Source organism: Coffea arabica, chromosome 2e (assembly GCF_036785885.1).
Source record: "Coffea arabica cultivar ET-39 chromosome 2e, Coffea Arabica ET-39 HiFi, whole genome shotgun sequence".
NCBI classification, from domain to species: Eukaryota; Viridiplantae; Streptophyta; class Magnoliopsida; order Gentianales; family Rubiaceae; genus Coffea; species Coffea arabica.
Genome location: NC_092313.1, coordinates 33,177,921 through 33,200,713, shown reverse-complemented (window position 1 = coordinate 33,200,713; position 22,793 = coordinate 33,177,921). Strand labels below are relative to the sequence as shown.

Sequence of the window (22,793 nt, the reverse complement as noted above, 5' to 3'; positions counted from 1 at the left end):
CTCTTCATCTGGCTAGTTACTTCATTTCTTTTAGAGTTGGTCAAAGATCAAAGGAAGGAAAAAGGGAAAAAAAAAGCCAATATTAACTCAAGATCTTGTTCAAGGCAGGCATCAAGCTTTGTATCAGATATTTGATCACAAACCTTGTTTGGACGGCCCTTATTTACAGATTTAGAGGTGAATAAGAAGGCATCTATTCTCTAAACCTTGAAAAAAGACAAGCCTAACAGCAAAGGCAAGTGAGGAGAGAATTGGAAATTTTTTATGCACACTCCAGATGCTTGCAAGAAAGGAGTACAATCAGAATGGAGAAATGAAGAAAACCGGGTCCTTTCCGGTTCTAGCGGTTTCCGGTCAAACCCGAGTTTTGACCGAATTTGACCGATTCTTTGATTAACGGTTTTTTAAAGAGACTCGGACCGGATGCTTAGCCGGTTCCCGGTTCAACCGGTCGGACGTTGTGCATTCGTTACCTTCCATCAATTGTCACTAATATGTAATTTCTCCAAATCCAAACGGATGATCCAACCGGTGCGTAATTTCTCCAAATCCAAATGAGTAACCCAGTTGGGCCTTCCTTAAATCTCCAAATTCAAACTGGTAATTCAATTGGACCCTTTTGGATAGTACTTTTTGCCTCCCATCACTGGTCATTAATATGTGATTTCTTCAAATTCAAATGGGTAACTCAATTAAAACACCCGTCTTTCATCACTTGCCACAAATATGTGGCTTCTCCAAAACGGGTGATCTAGTTGGACTCTTATCGGTGGCTCAGTCCCTATAGATTTTCTTGACAGGTTAGCTTACCTGCAGGAGTATTGTAAAAATTGCTGATTGACAAAAAGGAAAAAAAGAAACATAAAATATTGGAGTAACCGTTAGAGAGATTTCTTCCGGCTATCCTGTTTCTAAAACCTTTAGCCTTTGCGAAACTCCAATCCAAACTCAAGCAACAATGGCTTCAAGCCCAGCCAAACTAGTTCGCAAATCTCCCTTGCTGTATCGTTACGTACAATTTTCTCGCAAACCCACTTCACATTTCAGTAGTGCCCCCAAAATTCCACCTTGCTCCACTTCTATAAGCAGTAGGGGCTTCAGCTTCAGATGCTGCTATCACTCAATTTCTTTAACGTCGACTACTGTGTATAAAGAATTGGGCCACTCTAAAATTGGTTTTAGACAACTGGGTTCTGATCATTTTCGCCTCTTTGCTGTATCTGATGGTGGCTCCGGCGGGGGAGGTAGTGGGAATAGTGGTTCAGGTGGCGGAAATTTTGGTGACGGTGGTAGTGGTGCTGCCGGAGGTAGTGGTAGTGGCAAAAACTGGTCGTTTCTGTTATGGTAGAATCCTTCTTTGTTTCTTTTTTGTTTTTTTGTTTTCTTGTTTACTTTCTATTTTATTTAACGGCAACTGTGAAGTCTTTTTATTTTTATTTTTACTTTAAAATGTTGCTGCTTTTTTTTTTTTAATTTCAAATTTTTAGTGATCCCTTTGTATCGTTGTTTTGATTTATTTTTGCTTCAGACATACAAAACAGTAGCATGAAATGTGCTGTTTGTGATTTAACGTATGATTTACATGTGATAATGTTTAGTGGAAAGGAGATAACTTGAGATATTAGTAGGTCTTATAATTGTTGGACTGGGAGAATAGGCTGCTTTTTCACAGGAATCCCAGTTTTATGCTTTACTTTGCTGACTCTGCAGTGCAAGTTAGCTGCATCATAACAATGCTTATTGCTCATCCAATCTTGGATTCAGTTGTGGCTTATAAACAACGGAAAAAAAGAATAGTAAAACAATTGGATTCTAGGGGTTGTTGGACAATTTGATGTGATTTTGCTGGGGTGATAATATTTACCTTTGGGCACCATATTTTGAAGGCAAATGAGTACTTAATGAGTATATGTTTACCCTTTTTTCTGAAAGGTTGCAGTGCCTCCCATGATTATACGCACAAGCACTGGCATTTTCTTAACTATATTTTTAGAAGTTCAATCAATCATAAAAAATTTCTGCAAGCTAACATCATCTATATGGGAACAGTAACAATCTATAATGTGCTAATATATTCGCATTGATGCAATCTCTGGAGTTATGTAACTGAAGTGCAGCATTAATCATCAAAAGTGATGTGATTCTTAAAGGGAATTCATCTGATTCCCCAAATATGTAGTGAAATTGAATTTGTTCTGGTCTAATTACAAATTCTTTTTTCTTTTCACGGTTTTGGGTTGATTTTTGTTCTCTTGTCTGTTCTGTTCTTGAAAATTATCCTTGACTTTGCCATTTTAACTAGCATTCAATCTCTATATCAGGTACTTGTCACTTCTTGAAAAATATCCTGTGTGGACAAAAGCTGTGACATCTGCATTTTTGACTTTCATTGGAGATTTAACCTGCCAGGTGAACTCCTTAATCTGCCCTGTATTGATATATAGTTTCTACTTGAAACAAACAGTTGAGATTTCCAGAAATATGGTTTCTAACTCTCTGTATTTAAATTCGTGTTGACCATTATTACTTTGTTGATGTTGGAAGTGGTCAATTTTGGTGAAGGAGAGGTGGTGCTTCCTAATGACAACTTCTAATGTTAGATGAGGTTATGTAATTATGATAATATTAAGACAATAATCATTGCTCTGTAAAAGGAGATGCTGATCAGAATGGTGAAAGAGCTTTGAGAACTCTTTTCCTGCTTGAAAAGTGGGCTCCTATGTATAATGTTTGAGTTTATGAAAGAATATACTTATATGTCTTCTATTGCAGGGCATTATGTTACAATGTTTTTCTGGATGGGAGAAATAACTGATAACTATCCCATTGTAGGCATTGTTATTGTTGTCACTTTTTTTTTGGGTCTTGTTATATAGAATTAGGAAATACTCCTGCAATCATTTAAGCTGACAAAATTAATTTCTGTGATGTACTCTGAGATATGAATACTGTCTTTGCTTTCTTGATTTTTTTGGGGGTGGTTCTGGCAAGAGATTCAGGCTGGAAGGGGCTGGGCTGGTATATATCTAGTTTCTTGTGCTAATGCAATGGGTGATTGCCACCAGCTGTCGAATTTCTGTAAGAGGAACTTTTCTTTTAGTTGATCATCTGGTGAGCTAGAGAAATCTAGCTCTCTCTAACTTTTGGACATGAACACAGTAATGAGCAATAAGTACCATTCATAGAGGATACTCTTGCACTTTTTAGGAGCAGTAAGACTATATTTATTTATTGTTAATGTAGTGCAGAAGCAATATTTGGAATTAGATAGGCTCCAAACAATCAAACTGGTGATTTCATTTGGCTGCTAATTGGACCAAGATCAAACTTGCCACATTTTTGTTATATTGATGGAAAGACGAAATGTGCATGATGGGTGTACCCTGTATCAAGCTATGATCTGCAAAGTTGATCTGGAGATTCTGCTTGAGATTAATAGTTAATTTCATACTTTAGTAGCACCAAGATGAGAGACAGAGTGTTGGGTCAACAAAAATATGAACTCTTGGCAAGAAGAAGTTGGGTAACCAAGGAGTTAAATCTAGGGTTTATTAGGAATTGTAGCTCATAAAATTAAGGTATCACCTCCACTGTGAGAGATGGTTGCCCAGTCAATTGGAAAGTGAGTACTGCCTTTCTATTTCACAGTTGTAAGATTGAGAATTTGATATTTGGATCAAGGGGGTTACAAACTTTGTGGTGAGAAGAAAAATTTGGGCAACTTAGGAATCAAACCTACCTTAATGCATGGGTCACTCCTCAGAAGAGATGGTTTCACACACCAGATCCAAACTGAATGCTTGCTGCCAAAATCCTCCTTGTACAATGAGCTCTGTACCCTTTATTAATGAAGGTATTTGTTGCTTTTGGGATCAGTTGATGTTACTTTTCCCCTGAAATAATATCTTAAATCAGATTTGCGATTTAGTAGAAATAGAACAATCCTAGTCATACAAGTAATGGAATTATCTAAACAAGCTTTAGTAGTCAAATAACAATTAGCTCCCTTAGGTTTGGACCTTGGAAGGAAATTTAAGCTCTTAATTAAAAGCTTAGTTCAAGGAACATTCAAATAAGGTCTCAACACTCTGCATGAAAAGCACTAGTGCACAATATCCTTTTGAAGGCACAAGGTTGAAGTATGCATCACTTTGGACTGGCATGAATAGGATGTGAGCTATAAGTGGAGTATGTCCTAGTGCTCTGCATATGTCCAACTTTTTTTTCCAAGTTTTGTCTATAATTTTGTCACATCTTGTCATGGATGTCATAAAGATTTTCTTCCGTATGCTATGAAAACAAGACTGGGCTATAGATTCATCTTGACCATATTTTATAAAGAAATAGAAAATTGTTGCGTCTGGTGGTGAATTTTTTTAATTTGTTCTAGCCATTAAAACCAGATTATTGTGTATCTTTTTATGCCGATTGGTGGCCAGTTTTTGATTTGCTAAAGTGCTGCTTGTGCATTCATGCCTCAGCTTGCAATTGAACAAGTACCTTCACTAGACTGGAAGAGGACATTTCTGTTCACATTGTTGGGGCTGGTTTTGGTGGGTCCAACCTTGCACTTCTGGTATTGCCTTCAGATTCTCTTTTTAATCACATCTGAAAAGTGTCAATGTTTTGAACTATAATTCTCAGATCTGTTTGAACTTACATGTTATTGCTGCCCTGCTATTTTGCCTTTCTGAAAGTGCTGGAAATTTTTGGTAATGATATCTGTAGTAAAAAGGGAAAGAGATGTACTTGGGTAACTGGCATTGACCAGACTAAAGTTTTTATTCAGCTCAATAAACTAAATTACTTCCTCTTTTTGAGAGTCAAGTCCTTGTATATGTGTCTACCATGGCTCTATGGACAGGAAACATGTCTATGAAACTATACTGAAATAGCTTGCTGGATTTCTAAAATCTATTTAGGACCATGATAATCTAATAGAAATAAGAGGTCATTGTAGTGTGCTGCCATATATCTGTTTTCGTAGCCGATTTACTCTTTTGGTTTTGTTAATTGGCTAGTAAAAAGTAACTTGTTTCTCAGTCAATGACATGCTGAGGCATTTCCTTAGTTCACTATTTCAATCACATTCAGTAAAATGAGTTGGTTATTTAAGGTGACTCTCATATTACTCCCTTAATTGTCTTATTAATGCCTCATGTGATACAATTAGGTACCTGTACTTGAGCAAATTGGTCACAATTCCTGGATCATCTGGCGCTTTCTTGCGCCTTTTTCTTGATCAGGTGATTAATTGAGTTTTGCAGGATCCATGTGATGGCATGTTTAAGCTATCATTTGATGGCAATACTTTTACCTCATCAATCTTTTGTCTCATAAAGCTTGTGTATTGCAGTTTCTTTTCTCTCCCATTTTCATTGGATTTTTCTTATCGACATTGGTAACACTGGAGGGAAGGCCATCACAAGTAATTCCTAAGCTTGAGCAGGTATTATCAGTAATTGTATCTTCATCATCTTCCTTTTTCCTTCTTGGGGTTTGGAAGTAATTAAATCGCAGCTGCTTTTCTTTTCTGAGGATCACCATGCCTTGTCACATTAATAACATGATTCCTGGCATGCATAGAAGGAACTTAACCCTTGGTTGGTTTTGGTTATATTCTTTATCTCACTTTGTAGGAATGGTTCTCTGCGGTTGTGGCCAATTGGCAATTATGGATTCCTTTTCAGTTCCTTAACTTCCGATTTGTACCACAGCAATTTCAGGTTTAAAGTTCATCATCTATCTCAATATTTGCTGAATTTAACTTTCACTGAAATGGGATTGCTTTGTGCCTGTTCACGAGAGAACATTTTGTCTGCTAATGTTGGTGTATTATGAAAGAATACTTAAACCTGATGTTTACAGTTATTCCATTTGTTACAGAATGATTGTTCCAGTTATACATTGCATGACTATCATGAAGACTTCAAAACTTATTGGTTTGAAGAGAAAAGTAGAAAAATTTTAGATTTTGAGAGAATATGGCGAGAACATGGCCACTATTGTTGTTGGTGTTTGAAGTACTCATGGAAAAGGAATTTGTTGTTATTAGCACCTTGTATTTACAAAAAAAAAAACCAGTATAGTCCTTGGCAGGCCCTGTCAGAAAACTACTGTCATCTAGATACTGTGGGAGCATTATTTGTTGCAAATAGCTTAACTAAAAGCAAGCGGTAAATGAATTTTGTGAGGTCAAATCTTTGTAGTGATAATCTGAGAGACAAACTGCTTAGTCTTCTCGAGTACTATGCTTAGCCAGTTACAGCTTGTGAGTGCACGAATAATTGCAAGAGATTCTGAAATTCCTTGAGGGAGTGATAGTATGATAAGGTCTTTGAAGCGTGTGATGGATTGGAAACAATTACTAATTGTTTCTTCATTATATTAGTTGTATGTCTTAATTTAATAACAGAATTTTCTGACCTCACCCAATTAGACTCTGGCTTGTAATTGGAGGATTGAAAAGCTTCAAACTTTGCATTGTTTACAATGGGAACCTAAGATGATGTAAAATCATTTATTGAAGGAACATAAGCCAGGCTGTTATAACTATAGAATGAAGCATAGCCCTTTCCATGTCCTTTTAACAATCAAAATTCCATTTTCAAGTACTGATGCTCAAATATGATTGGTGAATCTTCCATTTTTGATCATAAAGTTCTGCTTGATTTCAAATTAGTTAAAGAAAGTATGAGTTTGTATCCTACTTTGACAAATGAAATTTATCCGATGGATTATTTTCTACCTGATGTGTGCTTTTTTCGAGATGGACAACAGCCCATTGAATAATTAAGTAATTGTATATAAACATAAATTAATTACTTCCTTTACATAAAATCAAAACAAAGTTAATGTTTTGAAAAATGCTTTACATTAAGGTCTACCACATAAATTACCAGCATTCTTGTCCATTTTCTAAGCAAAATGAAAACTAGCATGTACTTGATGCATGAATTTCCTTGTAAGATTAGCCTAGCTGATAGACTTGTGTATCTTATTTTTCCTTATTCTTCTTTCATTTTGGTTTATTTAAATTTTCTATGATGGGCGCCATTCTTGATACAATTTATCGTTTCAGAAGAACTGATATTTTGTAAACTTAGTAGTTGATCTTGTACTCATCAACAGAAAGGACTGTTCTTTTAATGGCGCTTACAGTCCCTTTATATGTTGCTTGTTACAGGTCCTTGCTGCTAACTTTATTGCGCTAATATGGAATGTGATTCTTTCATACAAAGCTCATAAAGCAATTCTTACGAAATAGGTATAAGTTAGCAGGAAATGACAGGATATCCTTTATTGCGAACTTGAAGCTCTGAGGTATAAGTTAGTAGTTCTCATGATACAAGAGACCCATTTGGCAATTTATTTTACTACTTTCTTTAGCTTTGACACTTTTTTATTTCTTTTATTACAATTGACTTCTATGGACTAAACTATAAAATCTTCTGCACTTGATAAAGAAAGATTTTATGTGAAGTATAAGGTGTATTCTTATTTGATATCCTGTCATTTCCTTTTTCAGCATTTGTCTTTTCTGGGTCAGCATTAAGGGGGACCACTGTCTCCACTCCTCATCTCCCCTGTGCAGGTCTATGTGGACTGGGGATCTCTTTTTATCTCTAAATTTTTCTTGCCCTTTGAAATTGTCTTCTCCTCCCCTCCCCTCCCCCCTTCCCCCAACACTAATAAAAGCTCCATCCTCTCTGTTGTGCATTGCTTTCATTCTCTTCTTCATTACCTAACTTAACTTGCATCAAATCTCTCACTGAGATGCATTATGTAATTAAAATAGCAGGAGGCAGGTTCCTTTAAATTCCAAACAATCACTGCATAGATCCTTTCTTGTACGTGTGTGATTGTCCTTGAGGTCACTGCTTGGTGGGTGCATAACCACCTTGATAACTTCCAGGTTGTGGTCTTGGTCCTCCCTCCCTAATTCCCAGTGGTCCCAGGAAAAGTACTCAAAGAGAGTTATCTTGTTTTGTATTTATTTATTTAGTATGTTGTGGATTGTTTAGTAATAGTCATCATTTGTAAAAGAAATATCTAATCAGTTGTTGGGTTTTTATGGTTTTCATATCCTTGTGAAGCTTCACCTGCATCTATAAGCTGTAAAACTTGGTACTGACATGAAACTCTTACTTAGAATTATATGCTCTAAGGATGAATTTGAGGACATTATTCATTCTAACCCTTTGCTGCATAACCGTAAGAGGGAATCTAATGGTGGCCTGACAAGGAGATTGAGAAGAGAGAATTTGGTGGCACTATATTTTTTGCCCTTGTGACTAGGACCAACCTGCCAATTTCTATTGTTTGGATTAATGATCTGAATATGGCTAGGCTTACATGCAGAAATAAATTAGTTTGTCACTTTGTTGATGAACTGAGAAGTTTTAGTTCATATATTTTCCTTTTTCTTTCCTTATGTAATGGCAGCTAAGCTATATTGTTGGGTTGAATCATAAAGGGTTAAATATAATTTCTATTGAACTACTCTCACGGTTTTTGAATATGAAATAAAGTCATACGTATCAAAGCAGATGGTTTGTACCATGTATAGCTGACCATTCTATTAAAAGAGAAAGAGAAGGAATTTTGTTTCAAAAGCATACAAATTATTTGGACCTCCTCCAAATCAAGTGAACTTTTCATGGTATGACAAACGGTAACATGGTGAAGAATTTTAAATTAAATGAAAGATGAAAATGATGTGGGAGGAGCAACAAAATGAAAAGAATGAGCGACCAAATTAGCTGGCGATACTATGTTCCTACTTAATTAATCTTTAACCTAAAACTTTGTAGGAGCTAAACCCTAGGTTATTGTAGATCAATAGTGTCTTTAACTAACTTGGAAAAATAACTTCCAAAACTTCTTGACGTGAAAGAATATTATTAGAGATATGGAAGGCAAACCATAAATGCAGAAAGTCACTTGCCTGAGGCAATTTAGCAAGTTCCACCTGCTAGTTGAACAGTAAATTTGATCATGCTTTTCTGATGGACTTTATACGTCAGTGGATACATTGTACATGATCAAATTGTATATCAAAACCTTGATCCTCTTTCTTGGAATTGACCAAATTGTCAAATATGGTTGTCAAGAATGGAAATGCACAATATGTTTTTATATGACTGGAATGACAAACAAAGAGTGTTATGATGATCTAATTTGGCAACTGAATTTTGCTTTTGTGGCCAGGTTTTTGGTGACACTACCGGTGTAACCAATAGCTGAGGCTTGAGTCACCAGGAGGAGTACAAAAACTGTTGACGCCACTTACTGCTCTGACACTGTCATTTCTTTACATGTTTGTGTTTTGCAGCATCCAAGTTATGTGACTCTCTAGATTCCCTTCAACTCACTGCACCGAAGATTGCTTGAACTTCTTAATGTTGCTGAGGAAAAATGGGTAGTGTAATGACATTAGCAGAATGTACTGCTTTCTTTGTTGATTGTTCTGGTATATTTTTGTGTTTAGAAACAGCTGCACTATTGGTATGGTGAAGTTGATTTATGTGGAGGCGTGAGATGGGTAGCGCAATGACTATTTAGTTGATTTATGTATTGCTTTCTTTGTTGCTTGTTCTGGTACATTTGTATTCAGAAAAAAGTTGCATTATAGGTATGATGAAGTTGATTTATGTGGAGGCATAAGATGTATTCTGTTGTAAGTGAATTTCTAACATCTCATTCTTGTAAATCCTCATGGAGTGTATCAAAAGTCGTGGAATGTCCATATGGTAGGTGGTCGTTTGGATTCCAATTTTTTTTATCCTATTATTTCGATATTATGTAGAAGAACTTTGTGAAACTTTCCTTAAGCACGTTTCTCAAATACTTTTTCATTTCACATAGATCACATAGCAAAAAGTATTATAGTAAAAAACTTTCCCAGAAAACGCAATTCGAATGCATGATATTGCTCTCCCTTTCTCTCATGGTACGTGCAAAAATCAACCTTTTAGATCAAATTTCATCTACGTATTTTGAATAATTGCTTTCAAACCATTGACATTTTAGTTCACCTATTCGCAATTGAGTCTCTCCGTTTAGGAGTATATGGAGGATCCTCTATTTACTCAACTGATAACACAGAACTATTTGGTGAAATGAATTGTGGGATGTCAGTCACATGATTTCATTGTAATTTTAGCACCAAAAACTAGGTAATTTTGCTATGCTTTTACTGTTAAGTTGCAAGTACAAATAGAGTTGAGTTGTTTGACCAAAAAAAAAAAAAAAAAAAAAGCTCTCCTGTTGGGCAAATTTTTTCTTTATGAAGTATTAAACATATTTTAAAGTTTATGTATATTTTTATTTTTGGTAAAAATGTTGATGTATCTATATAATGGCAAAATCACGTAATTTTCATGCACAAAGGTAAGTGAGCACAAGTGTGCCATTTCATCAAGACACTTCACCGTTAGTCATCAATCATAGGCGGGTAACTATTGTTGTTGTTTTTTTTTTTAATCTTATTATATATTTCACTTTATATACAGGTAATGAATTACTTATTTAAGGCTCAGATAAAGGAATTTTTACCTCCCTAATACTGGGCTAATTCCTTAAAATATACGTATAAAAAAAAATTATCCGTCAAATGCACGTCTGACTGAGGGGCTTTCTTATTCTATACGGGCCGTGCTGACTCAGTACGGCCGAATCACAAAAAAATCTACTCGGTCAACATCCAATTTGGGCTGAGCATGTGTCAGTCAGCACGTCCGCACCTGACACAAACAGGTTGTTGTCAGCTGCGAGCCGTGCCCAGTCAGCACGGCTCGAATTCATTGTATTTTTCCAAATACATCTCATCCAAATGTTACGGTGTCGAATTCATTGTATTAGAATCATGTAGGTAATTTATATTTGAATCATACATCTCATCCAAATGTTGGTCGTTTGTTATGTTAAAGGTTGGGTTAAACAATATGGACCAAGCTTTTGTTTTTATTTTTCCTCCCCATATTTCTTTTAATACGTAGGTAACAAAGTGTTATAAACTTCTTAATTAACATATATATTTACATGCTTGGTTACCGTAAAATATTTAAACATACTTACCAAATATAACTGGTAATTATTATCACACGTAACGAGTAAATATAACATATCTTTATTCATTTATCTATAATGTTAAAACAATAGTCGGTTATATAATTTTTATAAGTGACGTAGTAAACTCTCCATTTACCGCCATCCTAAATAAAATTTGGTACTTTAATTTTCAAATTAACCTGATTAAACTAAAATTTAACCACAATCCTAAATATACTTCATTTCATTAATATTTAAAATAAATACATTAACCTAACCTCATGATTCATGTCCCTAGATGCCTTTTCCACATGTATTATTACTAAATCATTATTAAATGCATAATAGTTGTTAATTAACGAAAGATTCATGTATTCTAATAAACAGGAATTAATTATTATAATCACTTTGTGATTGTGATTGGCATACATAATAATACAACCAATTCGGATAATTATTTTTTCGAGACAACATTTTTGCATCTATATTTTTACTATATTTTAACTACATTTTTAACTATATTTTGGATAATTATTTTAACTATATTTTTACCTTGCACGCAGCATATATGATATCTTACAAAAGTCCTACTACGTACATGAATTATTCATCTACATCAATATCAATCCAAAAATTTTTTTATTAATATTTGCAGATTACTTCATTTTTTTATGCAATCCAAAAATTTCTTATGTTTAGTTAATTAATATATTTTATGCATGTAAAAAGCAATAATTTTAATTAGATATTTCTAGTATTTCTATATGAATTATATTACATAGTAATTCGCCAAAAATTATACGATTAAACAATAAGTCGTAGTCGACAACACTATATCACTATATACACTAGTTAACTCTTTTTTAACACTTCAATATTGTAAAATTATAAATAAATTATCACACTTTACATTAACTATTAATTAATAAACTATAACAACAACACACAATGCAGAAAACAAGTTTAATTAATGTCATTTGATGACAGTATAATATAACATGTAAATACATAAATAATTAACATAATATAAATAATTAACATAAATATTTAACATGTTTAATTAACATAATATAAATAATTAACATAATTACTTAACATGTTTAATTAACATAATATAAATAATGTAATTAATAAATGCTGTAACAGAAGGAACGAAGCCAAGCAGTGGCTGCTTTCACCGAATCCGAAGCCAAACTGAAGGAACGAATGCAAGCAGGAGGAGGAGTTGCTATGCTATACTTGAGACAGACAAAGCGAGAGATTGAGACACGTGCTGACTGGGCACGTCCGCACCTGACACAAACAGGTTTGTGTCGGGTCGAGCCGTGCCCAGTCAGCACGTCCGCTGACACAAATGCTCAGTCCAAATTGGATGTTGACCAGGTAGATTTTTTTGTGATTCGGCCGTGCTGAGTCAGCACGGCCCGTATAGAATAAAAAAGCCCCTTAGTCAGACGTGCATTTGACGGATAATTTTTTTTAATACGTATATTTTAAGGAATTAGCCCTAATACTGAGGCTGCCAATATTGCCACTGTAGCAATGCTCAGTCACAAATTTCAACGCATTTTGGCTTAATAATGAATTTGCCACCACAGTTTTAGCTCTTCTGATTATTGAATATAAAGGCTAACTTCATCATTTCAGTCAAAATGTGTAGTAACAGTAAATTCACCGTTGACAGATTCAGTACCTCTACAATTACCTTCAAGATTGCACCATGCAATGTAGAAAACTAATATAAGTGATATAGACCATAAAATAACAAATGCGGACAATAAGACAACGTGTAAAAACATTATGGAATTTTATTTGACATTTTATTAAAAATTATGTCTTATAATCAATTTAATCCACTTAATTTCAAATCAAACACATTTCTACATTCCCGCTATTAAGTGCAGCTTACAATCGAAACTGTGATTGTAGTAATCCTATCTGCTGTGGCAAGATCATCATCTTAATAGTGAGGGTCCAAATTCTATGATATCAAACTCAAATAAGTATGGTTTTTTCTTAGGTATTAATGCAATTTCTGCTTCAAGTTGTCCATTTATAGCTTTTTTTTTTTTTTTGTTTGGCCATCAATCATTTGCGTAGGTTGGTAGTAAATTGTTATACTATAATAATGATGACAATGACAAAGAACAAGAAGTTTGTTATGCATGTGAACTAAAAGAAGTGTAAAGATGAAAGAAACACTTCAGAGTTCTTGAACTGACAGATAGCTATAAAAGGATGATATTTGTCGCCAGAATATTATTGAGCAGAGCAAAGAATTTGTAAGGCACGAAAAAAAATAAACACCCCATAATTTTTTTTTTACAAGAAAGATTTCTATGACTTAAATTCCCAGAGATTTATATTTAGCTTAATCCAGAAAAGGAAAATTGAAGAAAGAAAGAAATTTTTTTTAACGCTGAATATTCAATTTATGTGGTTTCCATGTATTAAAGGAGCGTGATTAAATATGCAAGACACAAAGAGGCAAATTATTAAAAAGCAATTAATCTAACTTATGCAAGATTTGTGAAAAATTCGGTATAGAAAAGCTTTCCAAGTGCCAACTCAACTCGTACCTCGTAGGATTATTGGTGGCAAGTGATATTGGCAGAGCAATTATCTTTCTACCAAAGCGCATTTTACTTAAACGTCAAGATTACTCTCAATCAATCAATTGTGTATATATTCATTGATTTACCTAGGATCCATTATTCATTAATTACTCCTCTTTTCTCTATCTAATTAAATTTTATTCATTATTCCTAGGTATAAAATTACGAACAAAATTATGTTATTTAATTATAAAATAATAGCCATTAATTATAAAATTATATTGCTAGCTAAATATAAAATTATACCTAGGATCCTAAATTATTTAATTATAAAATAATAGCCGTTAATTATAAATGTAATTTTATAATTAAATAACATAATTTTACACATTGGTAGGTGACTGCGAGATCCTTCATTTGATTCTCTAAACTCTTTCCTTTGCCCTTTCCCTTTCCATTATATAAAGAGAAGCTTTTTAAGTCCCAACTCTACGGGGATATTGATAAGTAACCACAAGGTCTCTCATTTAATTCTCTAAACTCTTTGCTTTTCCTTTTTCCTTTTTTCTTGTAAGACTTGGAATCTCTTAAGAATCAAGAAAAAATGATACAAGTGTCGAGAAAGAAAAGACAGAAACGAAGAACCGGATTATATTGCTTTGTAAGTCTGACACAAGATTCATTACATGAAACTGCTCTAATTATAGAGTTAAAACCAATGAATAAAACTTGAAACTAGGAAGTGCAACCACTAACTAATAAAGTACTCAGTATATGCAACAAACTCCACTAGACAGCTAGACTAGGTAAAACCAAACAAACTAAAACAGACACCTATTGACATGCTCAACTAAAATTTAGTAAATATCTCTAACAATTGCTCTCTTAAACTGAAAGTTTTCAAACATTTAGTTTAGGGATAATTGCAGAAACCTCCCCCGAGGTTTCTGACACTTGCACTGACCTCCCTTGTGGTTTGAAAAATTGCACTGACCTCCCCTGAACTTACTAATCCTTTGCAAATTCAGTCCAAACAATTAAAATATTATTTTAGGGAGTTAAATTAGAATTTTGTACCAGATTTGCTCTTTGTGCTACATGTCCAATGAAATGACAAAGTACTACAAATCAATTAATAATTAATAAACTTTAAGGGGTGTAGTTTATGGGCAAATACGCATTACCCATTTAAAGTACCGACTCTTTATAGATATTTTACTTTCAAACATTTAATTTATGATAAATATATCAATGTTTGTAAGTAAAATTTAAAAAGTGTTACAGTAATATTCTTACAAAAAGAAAATCGGTAGGTTATCTATTTAATATAAATTAAATATTTTTTTTAAAAAAGAAATGGCCCATAAAGTATCAAGTCTTTATGGCTCTCAAACATTTAGTTTATGATAAATATATCAATGTTTGTAAGTAAAATTCAAAAAGTGTTACAGTAATATTCTTACAAAAAGAAAATCGGTAGGTTATCTATTTGATATAAATTAAATATTTTTTTTAAAAAAAGAAATGACCCATAAAGTATTAATTTTTTATGGCTTTCAAACATTTAAGTTATGATAAATATATCAATATTTGTAAGTAAAATTCAAAAAGTGTTACAGTAATATTCTGACAAAATGAAATCTGTAGGTTGTCTATTTAATATAAATTAAATATTAAAAAACAGAAATGGCTCATAAAGTATTAATTCTTTATGGCTTTCAAACATTTAATTTATGATAAATATATCAATGTTTGTAAGTAAAATTCAAAAAGTGTTACAGTAATATTCTTACAAAAAAGAATTTGGTAGGTTATTTATTTAATATAAATTAAATATTTTTTAAAAAAAGAAATGGCCCATAAAGTATTAATTCTTTATGGCTTTCATCCATTAGATGAGTAAAGTATTGGCTCTTTATGGGCATTTTATTCTAAATCATTTAATTTATGTTAAATACATAATTGTTTGTAACTAAAATTGAAAAAGTGTCACATTAATATTTTTACGAAAAGTATATTCTCTCAAATATTTAATTTTTGTTAAATACAAAACCTACCAGTTTCCCTTCCGTAAAAATATTAATGTGACACTTTTTCAATTTTAGTTACAAACAATTATGTATTTAACATAAATTAAATGATTCAGAATAAAATGCCCATAAAGAGCCAATACTTTACTCATCTAATGGATGAAAGTCATAAAGAATTAATACTTTATGGGCAATTTCCTTTTTTAAAAAAAATATCTAATTTGATATATTTATCATAAATTAAATGTTTGAAAGTAAAATATCCATAAAGAGCCGGTACTTTAAATAGGTAATGCGTATTTGCCCATAAATTATACCCCTTAAAGTTTATTAATTGTTTATTGATTTGTAGTATTTTGTCATTCATTGGACATATAGCACAAAGGGCAAATCTGGTACAAAATTCTAATTTCACTCGCTAAAACAATATTTTAATCGTTTGGACTGAATTTGCAAAAGATTAGTAAGTTCAAGGGAGGTCAGTGCAATTTTTCAAACTACAAGGGAGGTCAGTGCAAGTGTCAGAAACCTCAGGGGAGGTTTCTGTAATTATCCCTTTAGTTTAATAGGACTTATCAAGTGCATAGACTCCAAGCAGCTTTCTTAGTCTTTGAAATGTAGGCAACTTCAATGGCTTGATTATTATATCAGCAATCTGATCTTCAATTTTGCAATGGTGAAAATCAATTATTCCATCCCTTGTGAGGTCCCTTAGAAAGTGAAATCTCACATCTATGTGCTTGCTTCTTTCATGTAGGACTGGGTTTTTAGAGAACTTGATGGCAGAACTATTGCCACAATAAATTGCAGTGGCTCCCTCTTGCTGAAAATGTAGCTCTCAAGTATATTCCTTAGCCAAATTGCTTGATAGGCACAAGTTGTTGCAGCTAGGGGTGGGCAAAATTATTCGCTAACCCGAAAACCCGTCATATCCGATCCGATCCGAAAATTAGGATATCCGATTTTTATTATTTGATCGGGTCAAAAGAGGGTCAGGTACCCGCTAAAATACGGGGCGGATTAGGGTCACATAATTAAAAATCCGCGGGTACCCGATCCGCCCCGCATATATATATTTTATTTTATTTTTATTTTTATACACACACTATAAAATAATAAGAACTAAATAAATAATTTTATTGAACAAATATGAGAGACTATAGTTTATTTACAAGATTCATTTGTAGAGGCCATGATCTTATATTTTATAGAAAAAAGTTTAATTAATGTGGAACATATATATTAAAAATTGTGCTACTTATTTCAAACTTTTATTGATTTCGAATTCTTTTAATTTTTTTCCTTTATCTTATATTTTCTTCACATGCTTGTTTCTTGGTGGGAAACCTTTTTTTAGAAAAAAACATTTTTTAAATCTTAGATGAATGTGTAAAATATAAAATTAAATTGGTATAAATCATTTTTTTTTTAAATTAAATGATAAATGGGACGGGGCGGGTACCCGTTGATCCGACCCTATCTCAGCGGGTACCCGATTATAGGGTATCCGCTGATATGCGGGGCAGGTAAGGGTCAAAAAATGGCTGACCCGCAAGGTGCGGGTTGGGTCAGCCAAATGGTGAATGGGGCGGGTACCCGATCCGCGCCCACCCCTAGTTGCAGCGACAAACTATGCTTCACTTGTTGACAATGTAACAATTGGTTGCTTCTTTGAACTCCATGAAATAACTACTCAAACCATCATGAATATATAGTAGGGCGTATTCTTTCTATCATCAAGATCATCTACATAGTCACCATCAGTAAAACCAAATTAATCAAAATTTTCACCATTCTTATAGAACAACCCATATGCAATGGTTCCTTGCAAGTATCGAAAAATCCTCTTAGCAGCTTGAAGATGTGTCTCCCTTGGGCATTCCATGTATCTACTAATTAAACTTACAACATGCATGATATTAGGTCTCATGGCAATCAAATACATGAGCTTCCAATAATTTACTTGTAATGGGTGCTGTCAACTTTGTTTCCTTCAGGATGCGTGCTAATAGAGTTACAATTTTTTATTTAAAACCTATTCAGAATTTCTTGCACATACTTCCTTTGATAAATAAAAATTCCAGCTGCAAATTGAACCATCTCAATGTCCCAAAAATAATGCATCTTTCCAAGATCAGGCGTATCAAATTCAAGCATCATAGATTTTTTAAATTTATCAAACAAGGCACTATCATTTCTAGTGAAAATAAGGCCGTCCACATATAAGCAAATAATAAGCAATTTTCTTCCATTCCCAATCTTTGTAAAAGTGTTTGATCAGATGGACATTTTTTAAATCCCTCCTTAGAAAAATAAGCATCGTTACGACTATACCAAGCGCATGGGGCTTGTTTTAGACCGTATAATGCCTTTTTGAAATTGTACACCTCATGTTCACTCCCAAGCTTCAGATAACCAGGAGGTTGATCAATAAATACCTGTTCTTGTAGATCACCGTGCCGAAATGCCGATTTCATGTCCAATTGGAAGATAGGCCATAAATGTTGTCCTGCCAATGCAACTATTAGTCTGATCGTGTCATGTCTTACAACAGGAACAAAGACTTCTCTATAATCCACCCCAAACTCTTGCTTATAGCCTTTAGCTACTAACCATGCCTTGTACTTGTCAACTTCTCCATACTCCTTTAATTTCATCTTATACAGCTACTTGACACTAATTGTCTTGTACCTAAGCGTGTCAATTGGGCTTTTTGAGTCAGGGTTTAGTAAATCCAAACTCGATTTACAAATTATATGAATTTTGGGGTTTTGGCTTCGGGCTCATATTAAAAGCCTCATTATTAATTGAAAGGCAATAATGAAGAAAATACTTATTTGTAGTTTTGTGTCTTAGTCAAAATTTATTTTTCTTAAACTACATACAAAGTTGACCATGACATATAAAATGGGACAAAGGGAGTATAATAATATCTATAATTTATAATTATACATATTATGACATAAAATGTTAATTATTTATATATAAATTTGTATTAATTCATAATTAAAAAATATATATTATATATAATTATGTATTTCATTAATCAGGTCTAAATCTAGTATGGCCCAAATTTGGCTCACATTTAGTTCGGGTCTAATATTTAAATCCAAGTTCTGTCCGACCCAATTAAAGTTTAGGCTCAGTGACCTTTTTTCGGGTCGAACAGGTCGAATTCAAGTTGATCTGGCCTATTGACAATCCTACTTGTGCCCTTTTGGAAGATTAGTCAAGTCCTATGTATTGTTTCATTCAATAGTTACAATTTCTTCATCCATCGCCTTTTGCCATTTTGATTCTTTGATAGCTTTTTCAAAAGTTGTAGGATCACAATTGAAAAATAGAGCAAAATGTGTAAGTGGATCCTCAGATTGGTCAATTCTAGTTACCTCATAATCAGCCATCCATGCGAGTCTCCTTCTAACACGTTGAGGCCGTCCTTCATTTTCTACTATTGTTCGCAAGCTTGGAACATCTGCTGGACTATCCGGTAGAATTTGTTCTATCGGCTGCTGCCTCTTCTCTTTGTTAAATCCATCAAAGTTGACAAATATTTGTTGTTCAATAACATTGTTGTTCCATGGCCAAAAAATTTCTTCATAAAAAATTACATCACGACTGATAACAATTTTTTTAGTGATGGGATTATAAAGCTTATAAGCCTCTGATTGATCACTAACAAAAAAAAATGCATTTCTCTCCCTTGTTATCTAACTTTATCCGCTTCTAGTCTAGAATATGAGCATAGACGACACACCCAAAAATTTTGAAATGATCTATTATCAGTTTCTGTTTGCTCCATGTTCCCTTTCGCGTCATGTTTTTAATGGCAAGCGTGAGACTTCTATTTAGTGTATGAATGCTCCAGTTGACAACTTCTAGCCAAAAGCTTTTGGAATACCACTTCTTGTCATAATAATTCACACCATGTTCAAGATTGCACGGTTCTTCCTCTCCGAAACACTATTCTGCTGTAGTGTATAGGCTGCTGTAAATTGCTTTTGAATTCCATGCTTCTCACAAAAATTAACAAATTCTTGTGAGTTGTATTCTCCACCATAATCACTACAAAGAATCATTATAGACTTGCCTGCATCCTTTTCAACAAGAGTCTTGAAGTTTTGATAGTTGAAAAAGCTTCAAACTTTTCTTGCAAAAAATAAACCCATGTTTTTCGACAATAATCATCAATGAATGCTATAAAATATGTTTGCCACAATTAGATGTCAGATTAATTGGCCTACATAAATCAGAGTGAACTAGATTCAACATTTCTTTTGCTCTCCACAATTTTCCTTTCAGAAAATGGTCTCGATGTTATGTTCCAACAACACATTCTTCATAGACTTCTGAAGGAACTAAAATTTGCGGAAGACCAGCCACCATATTTTTGCGCTGCAGAGTTTTCAATCCACCAAAGCGTAGATGACCATAATGAAAATGCCATAACCATGCCACAAGTTTCAATTTTTCTTAAAAGCATGAATAGGTCATGCTATGTAAATAAAGTGGGAACATACAATTTGCTATCATGTTAACTTGAGCAATTAAGCCTATCTTTACATCACAAACTAGACATACTTCATCTTTGATAAAAATCTCATACCCCTTTTCTTGCAATTGACCCATATTTAGCAAATTGGTCTTTAAATCTGGGACAAAAAGAACATTAGAGATAGTGTGGGTAGAATTTCCTTTAGTTTGGGTAATTACCTTTCCTTTTGCCATCACGAAAACTGTAGAGTTATTACCGGACTTAACAGTGTTATTGAACAATTTGTCCAACTCAGAAAATACCTTCTTATCTCCACACATATAATTGCTGCAACCGGTATCTAAATACCACATGTTTTGTTGTGTTTCTTCATTCACGAGACACATCATCAAAAGAGACTCATCTTCTTCTTTTTCTGCAAAGTTAGTTCTTTCTCCATTTTGCTTATTCAAATCAGTTCGACATTCTGACTGATAATGGCCATGCCTATGACATTTGTAGCATTCAACATTACACTTGTTTGCTGAATTTGGCCTATGAGTTGAGTGATGACCTCCTCGTCCTCTTCCTTTTCCTCTTTCTCGAAATTGATTTTCTTGGTGCTGGTGGTGTTCTTGCTGGTTGCCACGGTCATTGCTTCCTTTACCTCTGCCTTTGCCTCGTCTTCTATCCCCATTCGATGTCAAGTGATTTTTTGTTGAGACCTTCAATGCTTGCTCCTTTTACTCTTGTTGGTTAATTTTTTGCTCATGAACCAGCAAAGATCTCTGCAACTCATCAATTGAAAGTGTATCATTATCTTTCGATTCTTCTATAGAGCAAACAACAAAATTAAATTTTGGTGTCACCGATCGAAGAACCTTCTCGAGAATGGTGACATCCTCCAATTTCTCTCCATAGATCCTCATCTTGTCGGCGATTGTCATTGTTCTTGCAAAGAAATTTGTAACTGACTCACCTGACTTTATGTGTAAAGTCTCAAATTCAATGTGAAATCCTTGAAGCTGCACCCACTTTGCCTTCACATTCCCTTGATACTTCTTCTTCATGGAGTCCCAAATCTGCTTGGAGGTACCTTTGCTAAGAATTGTCTCCAAGGTTGCTTGATCAATAGCTTAAAAAAGCTAGTTCTTGGCCTTAAAGTCCTTTAGTTTCAACACTTCCAACTCCATTTTCTGCTTCTCCATCAATACTACTCTGGCTTTCGGCTCTGCTACTCCAGATTCAACAACCAGCCAATACTCCTTGGACCTTAAGAAGTCCTCCATTAGCTTGTTCCAATGGTCATAATAACCATCAAAGTGGAAAATTGCTGGTTGTACAAAGTTGTTGGTGGCCATCATGATTTACCACTGCTTTATTTTAAATGCTCACTCTTTCCTTGATTTCACTCACCAACTTGGCTCTAGTGCCATTGATACAAGCATTAAGGAAGAAAAGGTAGAAACGAAGAACTAGACTTTATTGCGCTATAAGTCTGAAAGAAGACTCATAACATAAAATTGCTCTATTTATAAAGCTAAAACCAATGGATACATCTTGAAACTAAGAAGTGCAGCAACTAACTAATTAAGCGCTCATTACATGCGACAAACTCCACTAGATTAGGCAAAACCAAAACAAACTAAAGCAGACTCCTATTGACATGATCAACTAAAATTAAGTAAATATCTTTAACAATAATTAAGACAAAAAAATGCTTTTCAATTTACGTTAATGTAAAACTTCAGTTACAATATGTATGGCAATAACAAAGTAAGGAGTGAGTTAGGTGGTGGGGATCTTTATTGTGAAGCATTATCATTAAACCACTTGAAATCGATATGTATATATGAGTTCTTCGATTTCGAATATGGACCAGTGTCATAAATGAATCTGTGTACATCACATGGATAAAGATGTACAATAATTAAGAATAGCGTACACTAGGAAGTACAAATATTATGGCCAATGACTATAAAGGACCACGAGCTAAATCCTATATGTATGATTATATATTCTAGATTATTTTGTCAAATGTCATCTCTACTAAAGAAAAAAAAATGTTGAATAGAAGTAGACATTACTCAATGCTACTGATTAGCAGAAACAAAATCATGATAATGCTAAAACAGAAAGGGTAGTGATATGGAGAAATTTGCAGTGCGTCCAGTTTCGAATTTCTAGAATTTCGAATTAATTTAAGTGGGCTTAAGAACTCTTTTTTTTTTTTCCTGCTTTTGTGTCTGCTTTTGTGTATTAGATTACACATAGCCTATCATTTAAATGCATACACTAATAATTATTACTCTATCTTGCATTTATTTTTCTAAAATAATTATTACTCTATCATGCATTTATTACACTAATAATTAAATATCTTTAATTTTCTAAAATATTAACACCTGAACCACATCTTTTTTTTTGTTTCGTATATTAATTGTTTTTTTAATTGAATATAGCAAAGAGTTTTATACACAGGGGCTCTCTGATGTACAAAGCTATGACTACAGATTCTATACATTGGTGAAAACAAAGAAAAACTTCATGCTAAAAGTTCCAGGGACAGATTCCATTCTAAAGCAAGTGCATAATTTTCTATGGTTCTAGGAGCATTCCCGCAAGCTCGAACCACATGCAGTACAGAATCAATAATAGCACACACCATATTCCCAGAATTCG

At 33.7% G+C, this 22,793-nt stretch overlaps 2 protein-coding genes across 8 annotated transcripts; one reads left to right on the top strand and one right to left on the bottom strand.

The window, feature by feature from the left end:
- Window positions 1–495: 495 nt before the first annotated feature.
- Window positions 496–9,712, top strand: LOC113732438 (protein SYM1-like). 7 transcript variants are annotated; one of them, XR_003458749.2, is made up of 9 exons: window positions 497–1,344; window positions 2,322–2,409; window positions 4,482–4,576; window positions 5,174–5,246; window positions 5,357–5,449; window positions 5,640–5,726; window positions 7,187–7,323; window positions 7,529–7,594; window positions 9,335–9,712. XR_003458749.2 is itself a non-coding variant. In XM_027258191.2 (8 exons), exons 1-7 carry the CDS (start codon window positions 959–961, stop codon window positions 7,265–7,267), a joined length of 903 nt encoding a protein of 300 aa, XP_027113992.1. In that variant the 5' UTR covers window positions 496–958; the 3' UTR covers window positions 9,335–9,712. The 7 variants fall into 7 exon arrangements, 4 of the variants coding, with proteins under 4 accessions (XP_027113992.1, XP_027113991.1, XP_027113995.1 ...); XM_027258191.2 differs by lacking the exon at window positions 7,529–7,594 and having other exon boundaries at window positions 496–1,344; window positions 7,187–7,267; XM_027258190.2 differs by lacking the exon at window positions 7,529–7,594 and having other exon boundaries at window positions 496–1,344; window positions 7,187–7,267; window positions 9,211–9,712.
- Window positions 9,713–20,854: 11,142 nt separating this feature from the next.
- On the bottom strand, window positions 20,855–21,181 carry LOC113728980 (uncharacterized). Its single transcript, XM_027253319.1, has one exon. The coding sequence runs from the start codon at window positions 21,179–21,181 to the stop codon at window positions 20,855–20,857; it is 327 nt and encodes a 108-aa protein (XP_027109120.1).
- Window positions 21,182–22,793: the final 1,612 nt, after the last annotated feature.